At 48.5% G+C, this 18,823-nt stretch overlaps 1 protein-coding gene and 1 long non-coding RNA gene across 2 annotated transcripts; both read right to left on the reverse strand.

Annotated features, from left to right (window-relative positions):
* Positions 1-3,340: 3,340 nt before the first annotated feature.
* Positions 3,341-4,793, reverse strand: LOC107278989 (uncharacterized). The gene is made up of 2 exons (XR_001540308.3): positions 3,858-4,793; positions 3,341-3,627 (listed from the first exon to the last, which is right to left on the reverse strand). It is a non-coding gene; the product is annotated as an uncharacterized lncRNA (long non-coding RNA).
* A 10,657-nt stretch (positions 4,794-15,450) lies between these two features.
* On the reverse strand, positions 15,451-18,823 carry LOC112936609 (uncharacterized). The gene is made up of 2 exons (XM_026020740.2): positions 18,697-18,823; positions 15,451-18,275 (listed from the first exon to the last, which is right to left on the reverse strand). Exons 1-2 carry the CDS (start codon positions 18,762-18,764, stop codon positions 15,701-15,703), a joined length of 2,643 nt encoding a protein of 880 aa, XP_025876525.1. The 5' UTR covers positions 18,765-18,823; the 3' UTR covers positions 15,451-15,700.

Genomic DNA, 18,823 nt, shown 5'->3' on the forward strand with positions numbered 1-18,823 from the left:
GAACTCGTGCTCATCACCTTCCTCCGAGACAATGCAGACGTGTTCGCTTGGCAACCGTTAGACATGCCGGGAGTACCAGGGAGGTGATTGAGCACAAACTGATGTTGCGACCCGATGCCAAGCCAGTTAAGCAGAAACTGCGGAGATTCGCACCCGACCAAAAACAAGCCATACGAAAAGAACTAGACAAACTTCTCAAAGCTGGCTTCATAAGAGAAGTCCTCCATCCAGAGTGACTCGTAAATCCAGTAATAGTACGCAAAGCCAACAGGAAGTGGAGGATGTGCGTCGACTTCACCGATCTCAACAAGGCGTGCCCCAAAGACCACTTCCCTCTCCTCGAATAGACCAATTGGTGGATTCAACGGTTGGTTGCGAGTTGTTAAGCTTCCTTGACGCTTACTCCGGCTACCACCAAATTAGCATGGCAAAAGAGGATGAGGAGAAGACAACGTTCATCACGCCTTTCGGTGTATTCTGTTATACCAAGATGTCTTTTGGATTAATAAGCGCAGGCAACACATATCAGCGCAGGATCCAGGGAGCAGTCGGTACTCAGCTCGGACAAAACGTCGAAGCATATGTGGACGACATCATCGTCAAGACCAAGAAAAGCGACTCACTAACCGACGACCTCAGGGAAACGTTCGACAACCTCCGAAGATACCAAATGAAGCTCAATTCGGAGAAGTGTACATTCGGAGTACCGTCGGGGAAGCTCCTAGGTTTCTTAGTTTCAGGACGAGGAATCTAGGCAAATCTCGAGAAGATCAAGGCGATCGAGAACATGAAGTCGCCCACAAGGCTCAAGGAGGTCCAGCGGTTGACAGGATGCATGGCTTCGCTAAGCCGATTCATCGCAAGGATGGGAGAACGAGGACAACCTTTCTTCGCCCTGCTCAAGAAGCAGGACCAATTCGAGTGGAACCAAGAAGCCGAGAACGCATTTATCGCGCTCAAGCGCTACTTGTCAAACCCCCTTGTACTCGTTGCTCCACACATCAATGAAGAATTATTCCTGTATATCGCTACCACGCCTTATTCTGTGAGTACGGTTATCGTCGTAGAGAGGGAAAAAGAACAACATCCCGTGTACTACGTAAGCGAGGCCCTCCACGACGCAAAAATTAGATACCCACAGATCCAAAAACTGCTCTATGCGGTGGTTATGACATCGAGAAAGCTACGCCACTACTTCCAGGCTCACAAGGTCACCGTCGTCTCCTCCTTCCCTTTGGGTGAAGTCATTAGGAATAAAGATGTGGTCGGCTGAATTGCCAAATGGGTAGTTGAGCTAAGCCAATTCGATATCCACTTTGTGCCTAGAACAACCATTAAGTCACAGGTCCTCGCCAATTTTGTAGCCATCTGGACTATCCCAGAGGATAGCCCAGCCGCCCAAACGGACAACGAAACCTGGATCATGGCATTTGACGGAGCACTGAATAGCCAAGGAGCAGGCACCGGCTTGACATCCCCCACAGGAGATCAATTCAAGCATGCAATCCATCTAAACTTCCGGGCAACAAATAACACGGCCGAGTACGAAGGACTACTCGCAGGGATAAAAGCAGCAGCCGCGCTTGGCGTCAAGCGACTAATCGTGAAGGGAGACTCTGAATTGGTCGCAAACCAAGTACACAAAGACTACAAATGCTCCAACCCCGAGTTAGCCAAATATCTCGCCGAGGTTAGAAAACTAGAACGCAAGTTCAACGACATCGAAGTTCGACATGTCTACCGAAAAGACAATGTCGAACCAGACGACCTTGCACGACGCGCTTCCAGGCGAGAACCACTCGAGCCCGGAACGTTTTTGGACGTTCTGACAAAACCATCCATCAAGGACACGCACGACGAAAGCACCACAGCCAATACCAGCATCTCGCAGGGAGCTGCAGAGGTCACAATTCACAAACGTCGTTGCGAACATAGAGACAACAGACGACTGGCGCACCCCGCTAATCAGATTCTTGGAGTCAGACGAGCTGCCGGATGACGACACAGAGGTAGAGAAACTATCCCGTCAGGCCAAGATATATTGTATGATCAGCAACGATTTATACAAGAAGGCCCCAAACGGAATCCTCCTCAAGTGCGTATCATCCGACGACGGAAAAACTCTTCTCCTTGACATCCACGAAGGCATTTGCGGATCACACGCCGGCGCACGTACTCTCGTCGGAAAAGCTTTCAGACAAGGCTTTTTCTGGCCAACTACTCTTAAAGACGCATGTGAACTAGTGCAACGATTTGAAGCTTGTCAATTCTTTAGAAAACACACCAAATTGCCAGCACAAGCGCTCCAGACTATCCCTTTGACATGGCCATTCTCATGCTGGGGGCTCGACATACTCGGGCCATTCCCACGAGGACAAGGGGGCTACAAATTCCTGTTCGTGCCGATCGACAATTTCACTAAGTGGATTGAAGCAAAGCCGACAAGAGAAATTAAAGCCGAAAATGCCATAAAATTTATCAAGGGGATATTCTGTAGATATGGGTTGCCTCACCGCATCCTTACCGACAACGGGTCCCAATTCACCAACGGTGATTTCCAAGATTACTGCATCGAACTTGGAGTCAAGATCTGCTTCGCCTCAGTGTCCCATCCTCAGAGCAACTGTAACATCCTGAAAATTTCGATTCTGAAATATGGAATTAAAAATTCGGAATAATCAAAAATCTTTTTAAACCTTTTTACATGCTAGGATTTATTATGCATTTGTGTGTTTTTTATGTTGTGTGCCAAAGATCTCGATTAAATCTTATCTCCGAAAGGGACGCCCTCAGTCCAACGTCCTTTCCTTCCCTTAACTTCACGGTCTGATTTATTAAGTGCTTCGGTACTAAACAAATCATAGATCTGGATATATAACCCGAAAATCTTCCCTTATATCGCAACACGACATATCTTCCTCAATTCTTACCCTACGGTTATTTCAAACCATTCTATTAATTCAACTTGATATCCCCTTCGAATGTCTACGATCGGTCGACATATTTATTTATCGTACGTCGATTCGAATATCCTCAAATTTATTCCTACTGCGACGATTGGATTTCTATGCCACATGTCGTCCCTAAAATCCTTCCTTCACTACCATCGGTCGTTCGTACGAACACTCTCAAAATAAAATAATCCTATGAATAAAATAATCCTACGACGACCGATGAATTCGTTCGTCAGGCGTTAAGCCTAAATTCCTATTTGGCAATGCAGGTTCCATAAATACCAAACCTCGTATTGCAGTCCAAACATTCAATCCTTGTGCATAACGGAATTTCTATACCGAACACAACCATACACTCCATAGTACCATACAAGCACAGTCCGATATACAGAGCCAAATAAATGTCCAGATTATACATTCCAAAATATAAATACAGTCCAAATTACAAGTTCCATTAATACATATGTCATTCCAATTCAATCCCTGCAATATGCAAAAGTTCCTATTGCAACCAGGCCACCTCCCTTCCCTGTCAGCCCAGCTCATCTCACAGAAAGTCTGTTTTGCCTCCCTAACCTCAGAGCTACAGCCACCAAGCAACCTTCTCAGCCAAAGTCTGTTTTCCCTCCCCAGCCGAACCAGCTGCCTGCACAGAAGCTGTTCGATGAATTGCCTACAAGCCGCAACAGGGTTTAGCACCAACTATTGCCGGCTCACAACAGGATTTTGCACCAAAATATGCGGCCATTCAATAACATGGGTCCCTTCCACACAGCAAACCATGCACCCATGCTCCCGGTTCACAAAATTCATTCCCAAAATACAAACAACACAATGAGGAAGATCCACAACACCAAGTTCACACCGAAAATGGCAGAGCCAAGTGCAAGGGGCCATGCATACCTGGTACTGTGGCGATGTCGACATTCAGAGCTGCTCCCCGCCTACCCTCACATTGCCTCCCATACACAGGCAGCCAGCAAACCTATATGAACCCCACCAAAGACAGCAGCAGCTCGGCTCCTCTCCATTTCTTCTCCACCTCCACGCTCGAGCTCTGCCACTGCGCTCCTCAGTCCCGTGCACAAGCTGCCATCCCTCCATTTGCTCCGCCGCGGCCGGCTCCGGCTGGGCCTCAGTTGAGCAAGAGGACGGATAGGCCGCCGCACCATTGATCACCCGAGAACGACTAACTTTAACATCTAACCCTTAGACTCACTAACCAGCTAACCCTTTACTTTCTGTTTCACTGACTCTTCCACTTTCCGTTTCGCTAACTTCTAACTCCCTAACTCTTACCTTGCACTAACCCGCTGACATTTATCCCCTAACACTGTGTGTTCGCTTGTTACCGACGATCGAACACGTGGTGTGCGAGGACGAACAGCAAGCCTAGGATGATCCGCGAGCCGATCGTCGACGCCCGTCGACCACGCACGGTGTGCCGCTACTCGGCTGCCGCAGTGTGAGCATCTGCTCCTTCCCTTCCTTGCCCTCCTTCCCATTGTCGTCCCTTAGTGTTGTCGATCGCCTTCTCTCTGTTTTTCCATTCGCTTGTCGCTGTCCCGGCGCGGTGCCACCATCGTGCGCTCCGTCGCCACCTCCTTGCGTGGCCGACGCGTAGCCGGTCCGCGCACCGTCCCCCATCCGACGCGCCCGGCCGCGCCGTCGCCAGGCCGTCGCCTGCGCCTACACGCCCGGCCGCTGCCCCACCGACGTCTTGGCCTCGCCCAGGACGCCGCCGAGTGGCCGCGCTGTCAGCCGCGCCATACGCGCGGCATCATCGTCGCGCCCACCATTCACGAGTCCGGCCGACGCCGCCTCCGTAGCGCGCGCCGACCCCGACATCCTCCCGCCCCGCCGCCGAGCTTCTTCCTCGGTCTCCTCTCCATTACCCACCGCTGCCGCCCTCTCAACCATCCCCACCGCTGCCGGTCTCCATCTCCCCACCGCCGGCCTTCCCTCCCTCCCTCACCACCGGCCAACCGTGCCAGGCCGCCGCCGTCACCCAGCCGCCGGCCCCTCCTCCCCCACTGCGCTAGGCCGCCGCCACACGCCGCCTCTTGGCCGCCGGCCCTCCCCACTTCCCCGCCGCCCAGCCGCCATGTCGCCTTCCCTCCGGGCGCCGCCGGACACCGTCGCCCACGGCCGCGCCGCCCCGTCGCCTAGCGCCCTAGCCAGGCCGCCTCCCCATCGCCGCCCTCGCTCCCTCTCTCTCAGTCGCGCGTGAGGAGAAAACGAGAGGAGAGATCGAGAAGGAGAGAAGAGAAACGGATAAGAGAGAGACAAAAAGAAGGAATAAGGGGAGATGACACTTACATATGGGACCCATGCGGGCCCCACCTCATATAATCCCTCATGCACAGTAATGACACTCCTAATCCCTCTCAAATAATCCCAGTGACACGTGGACCCATCCCGGATTAATTCCTGTTAAACCATCTTTTAGAGATATGAGTCACTTACATGTGGACCCCATGTTCTAGATCTTTCATTCCTCCATATAAGTCTACATTAGATCCCTCTACTCCCTCGGCCAAACCCAGAGAACCCATGTACCACAGAAGTCTATAAATTATCCCCCAGAGCCCACCATCGGCCTACTCATACACTAAAGTCCATAAGACATCCCATGTGCAACCCAGAGCCCTCTCTGAAAGTCTATAACCCGTCCCCAACCCGAGGAGCAACTCCCCTTCGGTTTATAAACTCTTCCAACTTCGAAAACCCATATCTTTCCAACCGTAACTCCGATTGACTCCATTCAACTTCCATAATCTCTCTAAAATTGAGATCTATTTAATGGAACCATTAGTTGCATTGAATGTTGCTTTATTTTACTTCTTTTAGGATTGTGTGTGGTTTCTTTGGCCGTTTATCGAGCGTGATTATTCTGGGTATTCTTCGGTCGTGGATATTCTAATTATCTAACTGTTGCGGATATCTTGAAGTCATTAGAACCAATAGCAAGGCAAGTCACTACGCTCCCATCCTTGAACATATCGATCCTATGTTTACAAATGTGTTGTTTTACAAATAAATTGCATGCTATTTATAAATTGCGTACCTATGCTTGATTATGCCTACCCTTGATATTGATTACCTTTATACATGTTGTATGCCTTTGATTACCTGAGTCATTTATTTATATGCGGTCAATTATTGATGATGCTTAGTAATGCTATGGTAGACATACGTACACTCCATATTTATGCTAGATGATTATGGATGTGAGATCACTCGATGTGAGTGATTGATGATTTGTGGGTGGAGACATGAGCACCACCCGCCATACACAAACCTTCTGCGAAAACCAAAACTTAATACAACAAAACTATTTCAACTGGGACGACACGAATAGAATATGGGTGGTTCTGGGAACGGTAAGCCGCTGACCCCGGTCAGTTAAGGACCAAGTCAAGAAGCTAAGCAGGAAACGAACCGAGTACGACCACACTTCTTGAGTGGGGTTAGACCCGGTGGACTAGGTTATTCTCGTGGGGTGGCACCCCAGACATGGTAGGTTCTGGACATTGGTATGGAAATGTGGAAGTATGTGGTTTAATGACGTCAAAACTATATATATGTATAATGTAATCTCTGATCTCGGGAGCGCCAGGACTCCCCTCACAACCGGCTCGAGGTAGGAATGTGGCACCGGGGGTGCAATGGGGATTCATAGTCCTTGGAGCGGGTGCCGCCATGCAAGGGTAACTGAAAAACCGGGCCGTGACAAGTCTCATGTGTTGGGTGCGTCACGGAGTGTGGGATTAAAAGCGTACATCCACTGCAGTGTGAGTAAATTAAACTATTCGAAAAGCCGTGCTCGTGGTTAATGAGCGCTAGGACCTGTACTACCCTTGACTAGACTCATAGATTTTAATACTACTTAGAGTAGATATGAGAGACATGAGAAACTTGCCCAAAGAGTGGGAAGGTTAGTATAGTAGAGTTGGTATAGGATGAAATGTGAGGGTAAACCGAACCAAGCGGGGCTTGGAGAGGTGGATGAACCCTGGATAATTACAACTTCAACAATAATGTTGTTTTTCAGTTAAAACTGCTAGGTCAATAGGTTTGTGAAATGAATTGTGAAAACTAGCTTTATGCAAATAAACCAAGCCATACTTGAACCTCTGTGTGCATTAGATTCATTTTGTAGTAGTGGCTTGCTGAGTACGTATGTACTCACCCTTGCTTAATTAAATCTTTTAGAAAGGAGTTGGAGTCGATTATATTCATGCCATGCTACTATCAAGTGCGTGTCGAAGATGATGGATTAGGGACCATAGGTTCACCAGTCGTTGCTTGTGGAGTTCGATGGACCACCGCTGCTTCGCTTCCGCTGTTCTATCTAGTACTTTGGTATTTTGTATTGTAAGTGACCATGTTTGGTCTATTTCGGGACCCAATGAGGTTACCCTTGTATTATTATTGTAGAAACACCTGTAAACGATGTCAGTTGTGATATTATACTATGCTATGTGTGTACCATCTACTGATACAAGGAGTGGTACTATATAACACATGGGATTACCGGTGTATATAACCGTACACGCGTACAAAGTACACGCGTACAGAAGTATACTGACGAGGAACAGGACGAAAGGCGAAGCGACAATGTGAATCTTCTCGAGGAACATCGTGAACGAGTTGCCATTCGAGCAGCCGCATACCAACAGGCCCTACGCCGATATCATGAGAAACGCATTAGAGCTCGCACACTCACCATCGGCGATTACGTCCTCCGACGAGTTCAAAACCAGGCAGGACGCAACAAACTCTTGCCTAAGTGGGAAGGACCATACACGGTGGTACAAGTACTGCGACCAGGCGCGTTCAAAATTGTAGATGGCGATGGCCGCGAGTTATCCAACTCCTGGAACATTGATCAGTTACGTAAATTCTATGTATAAAATCAATGTATCCCAAATATGTGCAAATCCATTACCCAAAGGTATTTTGATTTTCTCATGAAATATAGCAGTGCCTTACCCAGAGATCCCTTACCACGATAACACCTACTCTTGAAATCGAACCTACTGACCCTTTACGCCGTTTCGACAAGCCTCCGAGAAACCTACGGGAATTTTGGCTGGGGACGCCCAGAGCAGATAAGGTCTTGTCGGATTTGAAGAGCCGAACGACCATGTAAGACCTGGTCATGTAAGAGTGCTCAAAAGGTGTATTAGCTAAGCCGTGTAATCGGAAATTGGTTTTTCCAACTTCACAGCTAGGGCCTAGGCAAAATCGCAATTTTAGATAGGCAAGTTACGAGTCATCGAGCCTTCCCCTCCGAGAGCAGACCTCACCGAGGACAAGGCTAGGGGCTAGGGAGAGTACCTTACTCAATAATGGGCAAAAGGCAGCCTATAAAAAGAGTAGTACTCGTTCACAGCATAACCTGTTTAAGCATTTTCACTAGATAGGTTTCTGCTTTAATTACAAAACCTTAATAAAGATAACAGTATATTACAAATTCTTGCTAGATGTTTCTTTTACAGGGACTAAAGCCTACCACGACGGCTATTGCCAGTTGATGGAAGCAAAAACCTCCTCGGCTAGAGGAGCAAGGGATCGTGCCAGTCGGTCGACCTCGTCCGCCGATAACCGCGAACGGCGAAAACCCCCACGCAGGAACCCGAGATCCATCTGCGAGCGGCGATCTTGAATACAGGTGAGGACATGACCTCCAGCGTAACGGCTGGCGCGACGACATTCCTCTTAGAGGCTGATGTCGATCTGCTGTCCTATGCCCTCAAGCTGAGCACATGCCCCCCTCATCCAGGACAAGTAGCCCGCCGTACTCTCCTCGGGCTCCGCGCGATTAACCTTTAGCTGACGACAAACGTCGGCCATGGCACTGTAGCAGCTCTTAAGGTACGAGTTCAGCCAAACCTCGCAGCCTCGGAGAGCCTCCACGGCCTGGTCCTTCTTCACGACCACGAGCGACCGCTCGAGTTCGGCGACCTCGAACTTCGTCCTCCAGTACGCGATACGCCTATCTCGTTCAGCGAGGACGTCGTCGAGATCTACAAAGGGGAGAGGATGTAAGGGATGCTGCCTTTTAAACAAAACAACAAGTTTAAAAGATGAACTTCTCTATGACATCGCACCCGAGTTCTCGCGAGGGAATGCGACCACACCCGGGTTAGACGGGCCAGAGGTCATACCCACCTCCCCATCGTTAACAATGGCAGGGGCAGGCGCATCGCTCGAGGAAGGTAGGTCGATCCTCGCGACATCAGGACATCCGCCTTGCTGGACGTCCTCAGAATCTACGCAGCTACGAAAGACAAAGAAACGCGGCAAATCAACAAATGGTGCGAAGTAAAGGAAGTCGCTCTGCCCATAAGACAACAAAAGTGTTTGTACAAAAATCACAATACAAGACGGAGAAAGTTTACTCCTTGTAAAGGGGAGGATGCTTTCCCCGAGATCCGACACGCTGGACATCACGTTCTCCCGCGTGGCATCGACAGCCCCCTTCGACAAGATCTCCTTGAGGTCGACGCCAGGGAGAGCTAGCTTCACGCACGCGAGGACGTAACATGCCCCCGTGTGGATTCCATTGGAGATCTCCTCCGCAACATGGGCAGCGTGCCGCGATGGGATGGCCTCCATCTCGCCCGCCAGCTCCGACAACGCCGATGTCAGGGACGTCTCGTCGGGATGTGTCGGGATGGAGGACTCCATGCCGCACGACAACGCCAGTTGATGCAGGCTGGTGAAGCTCCTGCGGAGGGAGTCACGGAGGGAGAAGAGGATGTCATGTGTATCGTTCATCTTCTTCTCTAGGCCCTGGCGTTGCATCTCGTTGCCGGCCACGATTTCCTTCATCTTCTGAAGATCTTCATGGGCAACCTCGAGTTGCGCCTCCAGTTGAACCACCCTTCCGTCCGCTGCCGTCCCGCGGGCCACCACATGGTCCATCTGGGCTCCCACCGCCCGAGAAGTGCTCTCGAGAAGGCGGTGGCATTCGGCCACTATATCGGACCAATTGGCCACTCCGGGCGGCGACGCGGCCACAGGAGCGGTGGTAGGCCCCACGGACTCAACGACAACAGGGGCGACCTCCACGCGGGGAATGATAGCGGCTGGAGATCCACTCATCGCCGTCTCACTCCCGCTTTGCACGGAGACCGCCAATGCTTTCCTGTCAATGGAGTGGGTCAAGAGGATATAATCAGCAAAGATCAACAATGCGACAATGGAGTGGGTCAAGAGTTTCACTTACTTGCCGGCGGGCAGCTTTAACACCCTCCTCTTCAGAGGAGGAGCGAGGCTGCCCAAGTCCTGCGTAAGATGGCGAACTATGACCTCATTCTAGCATATCAAGAAAAAAGGGCGACAACGGTGCGCTTTACCTCGGAGCCGGCAAACTTCTGCCGAGAACTAGAAGGAGCGCTCGACCTCGCCCAGGGCTTTCGCTTGGTCCCGCTGCCTCCTGCGACGGCGGGAACAGAGGAAATGTTGGCAACCTCGTCGGCGACCTTGTCCTTGAGCGAGGCGAAGGCCTGGTGGTCAACAAGAAGACCGACAACATCCGTCAATGGCAAGGCCTACAGGAGTTGAAGTTACTTTGGCTCTTAAAAAGAATAAAAACACAAGGTCCCCCGGTTCTCGCTTACATTGATAGCGGCCGCCTTCTCGGCTGCCAACTTGTCGCAGAGCGGGGCCGGCGGTTCGTCGGCCGTGGAGGCAGCGCTGATCAAGACCTCCTTCACCCGCTGCATCACGAGAAAGACCTGAAATAAATATACAAGAGGATGAGTTAGGCTTCGGCCTCAAAGTCATCATCAAAAACAGGAGGAAGATCACAATATAAAGACGAATACCCCGCGAAGAGATTCGAGTTATATCCTCCGCTCCCGTGTAGTCGAATGCGGGGTGAGCACGGGCCTGCAGAGGCTAGATCCGACGGCTAACGAAATCTTTAACGACTTCGTAGCCGGTTAGCCCTTGTTCCCGAAGGTCACTCACGGCATCGACAAAGGCTTGGAGGGAGGGTGTAATTGGGGGTTTCGAGGTCCAGTCCTCGGAACGCTCCGGTTGGACCTCGGGCACGACAAGAACTGGGTCGAGTTCTTTTATCTCGAGGTAGAACCATCTCGATCTCCATTGGCTCCGAGATGAGTGGCATTGGAGAGGGATGTACTTCGCCTTCATGCCATCACGAAGGCGGAATCCGCAACATCCCGAAACCCGATTGGGCTCCATCCACCGGAGTTCATAGAAAAGCGGAAAAGGTCTAAGAAAGGCACTACCCCGATGTAGGCCTCGCAAAGATGAACGAATATGCTCAAGAAAGCGATGGAATTGGGGTTCAGGTGCAAGAAAGAAAGGCCGTAGAAGTTCAAGACCAACAAAAGAAATTCGGAAGGAGGAGGCAGAAAACCGCATCGGATGAAATCTTTTACAGCTACCATACGACCTAAGACAGGAGAAGGATTGGTACCTCCTGCCTCCCTCGCCATGATCTGTTTCGGAGGGACGGCCTCCTCGGTGTGCAGCTTCTTCAATGCAGCAGCGTCGGAGGAAGACTGGTAAAGGTCTGCCATTGGAAGAAGATCACCGGAAGAGGATCGCCGGTGAAGGGTGTTGAGGATTGGGGAAACGTAGAGTCTGAGGAAGCCGGGGAATAGTAAGGGTTTTCTGGCAAGCGGACTTGAAATGGATCTCAAAATTCCATTAAATAGGAGCACTACCTGGCGGTTCGTATTTCGAGGAAAGGGGAGAGATTGCCGCTGAAAATTCCTAAGGCCCGTTGGAGACCGTTGTTCAGACTTCAATTTAAATTCAAAATCCGCATCGATGGGTTCCCTGTAAGTGTTGTCGATAGCTCCGTGTCTCTACGGTTAAACAACCGAGATTGACCTAGCGAGTACGACAACGCACTATCGGGAGAAGTCGCATGCGATAACATGAATTCATTTAAGTTGAAGTCGGGGGCCACTGTCAAGGTTATGGATAAGGCATACCCTCTATCCTACAACTTATGAAATATACCGATAAGGTATACCTTCACGTATACGGATCGTTTCCATATACGCCGTTAGGAACTCGTCTCAAGTTATGGAAAATATCTCTATGAGTTAAGAAATTGCCGAAGTTCTACTCGGAAAGGGTAAAATCTTTGGTATATCATGTCGGTTTACATATCCCTAAGTCTTACTTGAGGGTCAAGGTATTACACGGTATAAAAGGGACCCCTAGGGGGAGGCGAAGGGCATCGCATCTCATCGACCACACACCCACCAAAGTTTACAAAGCCGGAATGCATGGAGCCAAGTCGTCGGGAGATCTTGTCGAATCCCTTGACTACGATCTCGTTGGTACCATCTGTTTCAAATACTCTCTTTGTAATATGTTCTTATCGTCATCAATCTCATATAAACTGGACTAGGGCTATTACCTGACAAGGGGCCTGAAGCAGTATAATCCGTATCTTTTGTTTGCTTGATGTCGTACTACGTAGACCCTCGTTCCAACGTACTTCAATACTTAACTCATCCGGTCCGCGAGTATCCATCGTCAACAATGCTAGGTTGCAATGGGAGAAGCATAGAAAGTCATAATTCATTGGTGTATGATAGGAATTATGCCAAAATGCTCGATACCTTTATATCATAATATAACTAGCATGGTGGCCCGCACAGATTGCGCGGCTAGCATCGTTATGTTTTTTCTCATATAACAGCTTAAATATTTTTCATATTTTTTTTATTAAAATATATTTAAAATAGCAACATAATTTTGAATTTTGTACTGTATTGACAGTGATTAATTATTTTCTAATTTCGAATTTTACTTATTTCTAAATTATATTCCTATATGGACTCTAGACTCTTCTCCTAATCATGCTTATTTTTAAAATTTTGAATTTTAGTTATTTATAAATTGTATTTATATATGGACTCTAAACTCTACTTTTATTATTTTTCTTAATTTTGACTTTCAATTTGTTCTAAATTCCTATATAAACTCTAGACTCATCTTTCAATATTCCTATTTTTTAATTCTGAATTTCCGTTGTTTTTAATTATATTTCTATATGGACTCTAAATTCATCTTTTAATATTCTTTATGTTTTAATTCCTAATTTCAATTTTTCTAAATTATAACCTGTATGGGGTATAGAATCTTCTTTCAATATTGCTTTTTTTTAATTCCAATTTTAGTTATTTTTAAATTGTATTTCTATAGGGACTCTGACTTCTAGGTTTAGTTTTCTTATTTTTTTTAATTCCAAATTTTAATTAGTTCTAAATTGTATACCGGTATGGACTTTAGTCTCCTTTTCCTATATTCCTTATTTATAATTCCGAATTTCATTTGTTTTAAAATTGTATTCCTATATGAACTCTATTTTTTTTCTTTTTTCCCGATTAATATGAGAATTTCTAGTAAGGTAGCCCGCGCAGATTGCGTGGCTTAGCATCTTTTTTATTTTCTTATTTTATTTTTAAAATATAGTAAAATGGGAACATGATTTAAAATTATGGTCTAACTTGACCAAACTAACCAATGTGTAATATTTTTATTGTGTTATATATACATGAAAATTATTAATCATTTTTTTAGTTTTATAGTTATTTGTAAATTATATTTTTATATGTACTCTATACTCGTCGTGTAATATTCGTTATTTTTTAAATTCCGAATTTACATTTTATGTTTTTTTACTTCTACATGGTTTCGAAAGAGAATTGTTAGGAACAGTTTTTAAATTAAAAAGAGATTCTTTTGATGATAGAAATGGTTGTCAGTTGTCACTGGCTTTTGCAGCCGATGTGTTTTAGGCCATTTTACATCTCGTCACCTCGAACGCTTGAACACCTGTATGAATTACTAAATATAGGTTAAAAAAATAACTAATTGTACATATTGCAACTAATCATCTCGTCACCTCGAACGCTTGAACACATGTATGAAGTATTAAATATAGGCTAAAAAAATAACTAATTGCACAGATTGCAACTAATTTGCGAGACGAATCTTTTAAGCCTAATTGCTCTATGATTCGATAATGTGGTGCTACAGTAAACATTTGTTAATGACGTATTAATTAGACTTATAAAAAAAGTCTGTGTCATTTGCTACAGTAAAAAGAAAAAAAAAACATCACAGCCACGCACCACACAATAAAAATCATGGGCATTTCATGGTTGTGTCGACTGTCGAGAGAGTCTCGAGACACAGAGACAGCGGAAAAAAAAAAAAGAGAAGGATGCGTAGCTACTCTGCCATAACCACTTGCTGCTCCTCACCCAGGTCGTCGGTCGCTGCTCTCCTCCCTCAGCTCGCCTCTCGTTGCTCGTGCTTGCCCCGCTCGTCTCTTGCTGGTCTTTGTTCGTGCTTGCCTCAGCTCGTGTCCATGGCGGCCCCCAGATCGGAGGATGGTGGGTGGAGAGAAAGAAGAGGAAGGATGGAGAGGAAGAAGAGGAAGATTGAGCACGTGGCCACGCCGTCAAATCGAAAATATCCTCTCTTTCTCCATCTAGCTCCCAGATCCGGCCGGCGTGGTGGGGGAAGGGAAGGAGGCCGGCGGCACGGTGGAAGATGGGGAGGAGGCCTCACCTTCGTCCGGCATGCCAGTGGCGAGGAGAGCGCCTCTCGTCACCGTCCGCCTCTCGTCGCCGTCCGCCTCTCGTTGCCGGGAGCCGGATCCGCCCCGCCCCGCCTCGGCGCCGTCCGGGCCAGGTGCGCCGAGGACCGCGGTGGCCGTGAGATTGTATAGTATGATTAGGGGTTTTTTTTTTTTTTTACCGATTGTCCGATTCCGTTTCCAGTGTATAGTATGATTAGGTTTTCCTTTTTTTTTTTACCGATTGTCTCATTTCGAGTTTCTTAATGCTTTTTTTCTTTCTTCAGTTTTTAACTAATCCTAATCTAGTTCTATTTTTTTTATTTTTTTAGATTAATGTGAGAATTTCTAGACCGTGAGAGCGAATGTGGATGCTCATTTTTCTAGGGAGTAACTATATTTATGGCGCCATATTTTTCACCAAAATATAGTCAGCATGTATTTACATTGCAAGTCTCTAAATTACATATATAATTTTAGTGTATTTGTAATGTAAGTTCTAAAATTACATGTGTAAGTCTATAAATTTCATATGTAATTTTAGTATATTTACAATGTAAGTCCTAAATTACATATGTAAGTCTTTAAATTACATATGTAATTTTTTCATGAAAACACATGCTGACGTGATGAGAAATTTAAATTTAATTGTTTGGCTTCACGCTGCAACACACAAAGACGTTCAATGCACTGGTATTTCAATCGTAGCACGAATCTCAAGGGAGATCAATTGGACAGAAATTCGACTGTGATTAGCTGGAAAATGTGTCGACATAATTATAGCAACACCGTTTTTCTATTACTTTATAATAGATTTTGTTTCGACTCTAGCCGATCAATTGCACGGGTCATCTTGTGCTAGATAGATGGAACAAAAGCCTCATGTACATATGCAATAAGCCCCTCAGCTTATTAAAAAAAAATGCATCATATCATGCTTTATTTACATTGAAGCAACTCAGATTTTATACAAGGAAGTCAATACAAAAGCACACGAAAATAACACATGCTCACACTCACACGCGGGGCCAAATCAATCAAACAAGCACTGTACCATGCATGCAATCCCCCATTACACACTTGGCCTTATTGCCCAGAGTTTTAGAGAGATACCGATCGATGCAGCAGCTGCAGATATATATATATACGTTGATCATTACTAGACATTGCTGTCGTCGACGGTGAGCTCGGCCGCCTGCTCGGAAGGCTGGCGCGTGATCCCGGCGTGCGTGCACAGCGTCCAGAGGCAGGTGAGGAGGTCGCCGCTGCCCCAGGAGGCCAGCGCCTTGGCGTGGCCCTGCACGTCGTTGGACGGCGCGAGGTAGACGACGAGGTGCACCCAGAAGCGCGCCAGCTCGTCCCACGCCTTGTCGAACGCCGGGCCCCGCCGCCGGAGCCGGTGGAACAGCCTGGCGCCGCGCCGCGCCGCCGGGTCGTCGTCGAACAGCTCCTCCCACCGGCTCGATCGGACGGCCACGGCTATCGCCTTCTTCCTCCTCCGGCTCGTCGGGCAGACGACCCGCCTGGACGCGAGGTGCAGGGCGCTCGCCGTGTCGCCGTACCTGTCGGACACCCACGTCTCGTCGTCGGGGAGCAGCTCCGGGATCTGCGCCACCAGGAACATGCAGTACCTCGACAACACCGACGCGATCTTGCGGTCGTCTTCTTTCTTCTCCTTCTTCTTCTTCTGCTGCTGCTGGTCGTCGTCGTTTTCGTCGGCGGCGGGGGGAGGGTGGTCGTCGTGTTCGTTGTCGAGAAGCTCCGTGGCGAGGTGGCACGCCAGGATGATCTCGGTGGTGGTCATGGTGCGGAAGTCGAGGCCATCGATGTCGGGGAGGCTGACGATCCCGGTGGTGCGGCTGACGACGGCGTCAGAACGCAAGGCGTCGATGATCCGTCCGGTGGCGATCGCCGGCAGCGCGACGTCGGCCGCCCTCACAGTTGCGTAGAGTTTTTGGAGTGGAGAGGCGGCGTCGAAGATGGACATCTGGTAGATGACCATCTCCGATTTGCCCACAGAAAACGTGAGGAACCTTACCCTGATGACAAGGAAGCAGAGCCACCGTAGCCACGGGCGATGGGCAGCACGGTGATAGGTGCAGACCATGCGAACAATGTTCCAGCTGGAGAACACATGCACGGTCCAGAACTCGTGGGTTTCAATGGCGATGACCGTGAGCACGAGCAGCACGGTTATGTAGAAGTAGACGTTGGAGATGGGGCCGTTTCCGGTGGTCGTCCAGACGATGATTTGGCAATACACCGGCTCACCTTGACTTGAGATGAAAAGTATGTAGACGACGGTGCCGAGCAGTAGACACAGGAGGAAGAGGGAGGAGACGAAGTTGACGACGAAAAGGATAGGTTGGGACATTACCACTGGGGCAGCCGCCTGCTGGTAGTAGTGCACCAAGAGATCAAGCTCAAGCTGGAGCACCTGGAAACCCCTCTGGATTTGACCTTGTACTCGGTTCAGCGTGAACTTGCTGCAGAGTTTCTGGGCTTTGCCCACAGGCTCACATCCCTCGAGCTTGAGGACGCCGTCGAGCATGACGCCGCGAGCCATGGCGGAGCCGACCTCCACCATCGGGTAGTGCTCGAAGCGGCGCCGGAACATCTTGAAGAGGGAGAAGGAGATGCACAGGTCCTCGAGGAGCTGACGCCTCCTGCCTTTGAACAGGTTGGCGTGCTGCTCGTGCATGTTCATCACGTCTTCCACGGTGATCAGCCGCCCCTTCTCCACGCAGTCGTGCTCCGTCAGGCGGAGATACTCGTCGGGGTCGGTGAGGAGGAGATGCACATGCTTGTGCTCGTTCTGGTCGCCGCCGACGCGCCTTGCCACGCCGTAGCCGTATCCATGGATCGTGACCGGCTCGAGCACCCCATTATCCCTCCTCCTCATTCTCCTCTTCCTCTTGTTGTTGTTGTTGTCGTCATCGTTGTTCACCTTGTTGTAGTGGAGGACAAGTCGATCCTCGCCCATGACAACGAATTTGCAGGTGGACAAGGTGATGGCGGGGGGGCTTGTGGCCGTCTGCTTCTCCATGAGTTTCTGCATGTAAGCTGCAACGACAAGAGGGTTCCTCGCCGTGTGCAAGGAGCAGCTCGCGAGCCTCCTGTTCAACAGGCTCAGCACCAGCTTCGCCAAGCACAGCGACCAGAGCACAGTGAAGATGTAGATCAACGTCAACCCTAACAAATAGTATCGGAATTCTAACGTCTCCGTCCTCGTCTGCCTCGCCAAGTTTGCGAAGATGAGGTAGCCGACCCACACCAGGTGGCTCACCTCGTAGGAGACATCCATGAGCGTGAGCCTCCCGATGCCCCTCGAGAAGGAGGAGCCGTCGGTCGGCAGCAGCATCCCCTGGACCTTCTTGCGGATGAGCTCCACGAGGATCAACCACAGGAGCGCCGCCAGGAGCTCCGATTCGTTCCGGAGGACGCCGTCGTTGTTGCCGCCGCTGTTGGCCTGGCTCTGGGAGATGGTCGCCGAGACGAGAGGGACAAACTGGAAGAAGGCGAAGTTGAGCAGGAAGCGCGCGATGATGGAGAGGCTGTACTTCTGGAACCCGATCTGGCGCACCCACGGGAAGAAGACCTGCACGAAGCCGTTGATGTAGAGCGTGCAGCCCACGATCGCCATGAGCACCACCATGAACAGCAGCTTCATATTCTCCGTCCCCGTCCCCGGTCGTGGGACGTTGCCGCCGCCGCTCACATCGTATAGACGATTACTGCACCATTTTCAGTGGCGAACCAGAAATAAAAAATATTTACTGCACCGTTTCTAGTGACGAACCCAGAATAAAAATTATCAGGGATACAATAAATACTAATCATCTAATTATTAAGTGATATACTCCATCCGTTTCAAAATGTTTGTCACCGTTGACTTTTTAGTATACGTTTGATCATTCGTCTTATTCAAAAAATTTTATGAAATATGTAAAATTATATGACTACATAAAAATATATTTAACAATGAATCAAATAATAGGAAAAGAATTATTAATTACTTAAATTTTTTGAATAAGACGAACGGTCAAACATGTTTAAAAAAATCAACGGTGTCAAACATTTCGAAACGGAGGGAGTACTGATTAACATAGTTCTATCCTGTGACCCCGGCTAGGACTGTATAGGATCGCCACTCACCATGCAGAGAGGTTGAATGCCGGCTCAATCGAATGAATCGTCCCAAAAGGCAACGAGAACGACCCCATATTAATTATATGCTGGTGAACGAGCACTACTGCAAACTAATGTCAATAGCTAATTAATT

Source organism: Oryza sativa, chromosome 10, assembly GCF_034140825.1.
Source record: "Oryza sativa Japonica Group chromosome 10, ASM3414082v1".
Taxonomy (NCBI): Eukaryota; Viridiplantae; Streptophyta; class Magnoliopsida; order Poales; family Poaceae; genus Oryza; species Oryza sativa.

What these genes read in the sequence shown, in the direction of transcription:
- LOC112936609 (XM_026020740.2), bottom strand. Translation starts at nt 18,764, where the DNA reads ATGGGGTCGTTCTCGTTGCCTTTTGGGACGATTCATTCGATTGAGCCG. An exon ending in GCATTCAACCTCTCTGCATG is followed by an intron (nt 18,276 to 18,696) that starts GTGAGTGGCGAT and finishes AAAATGGTGCAG; the next exon opens with TAATCGTCTATACGATGTGA.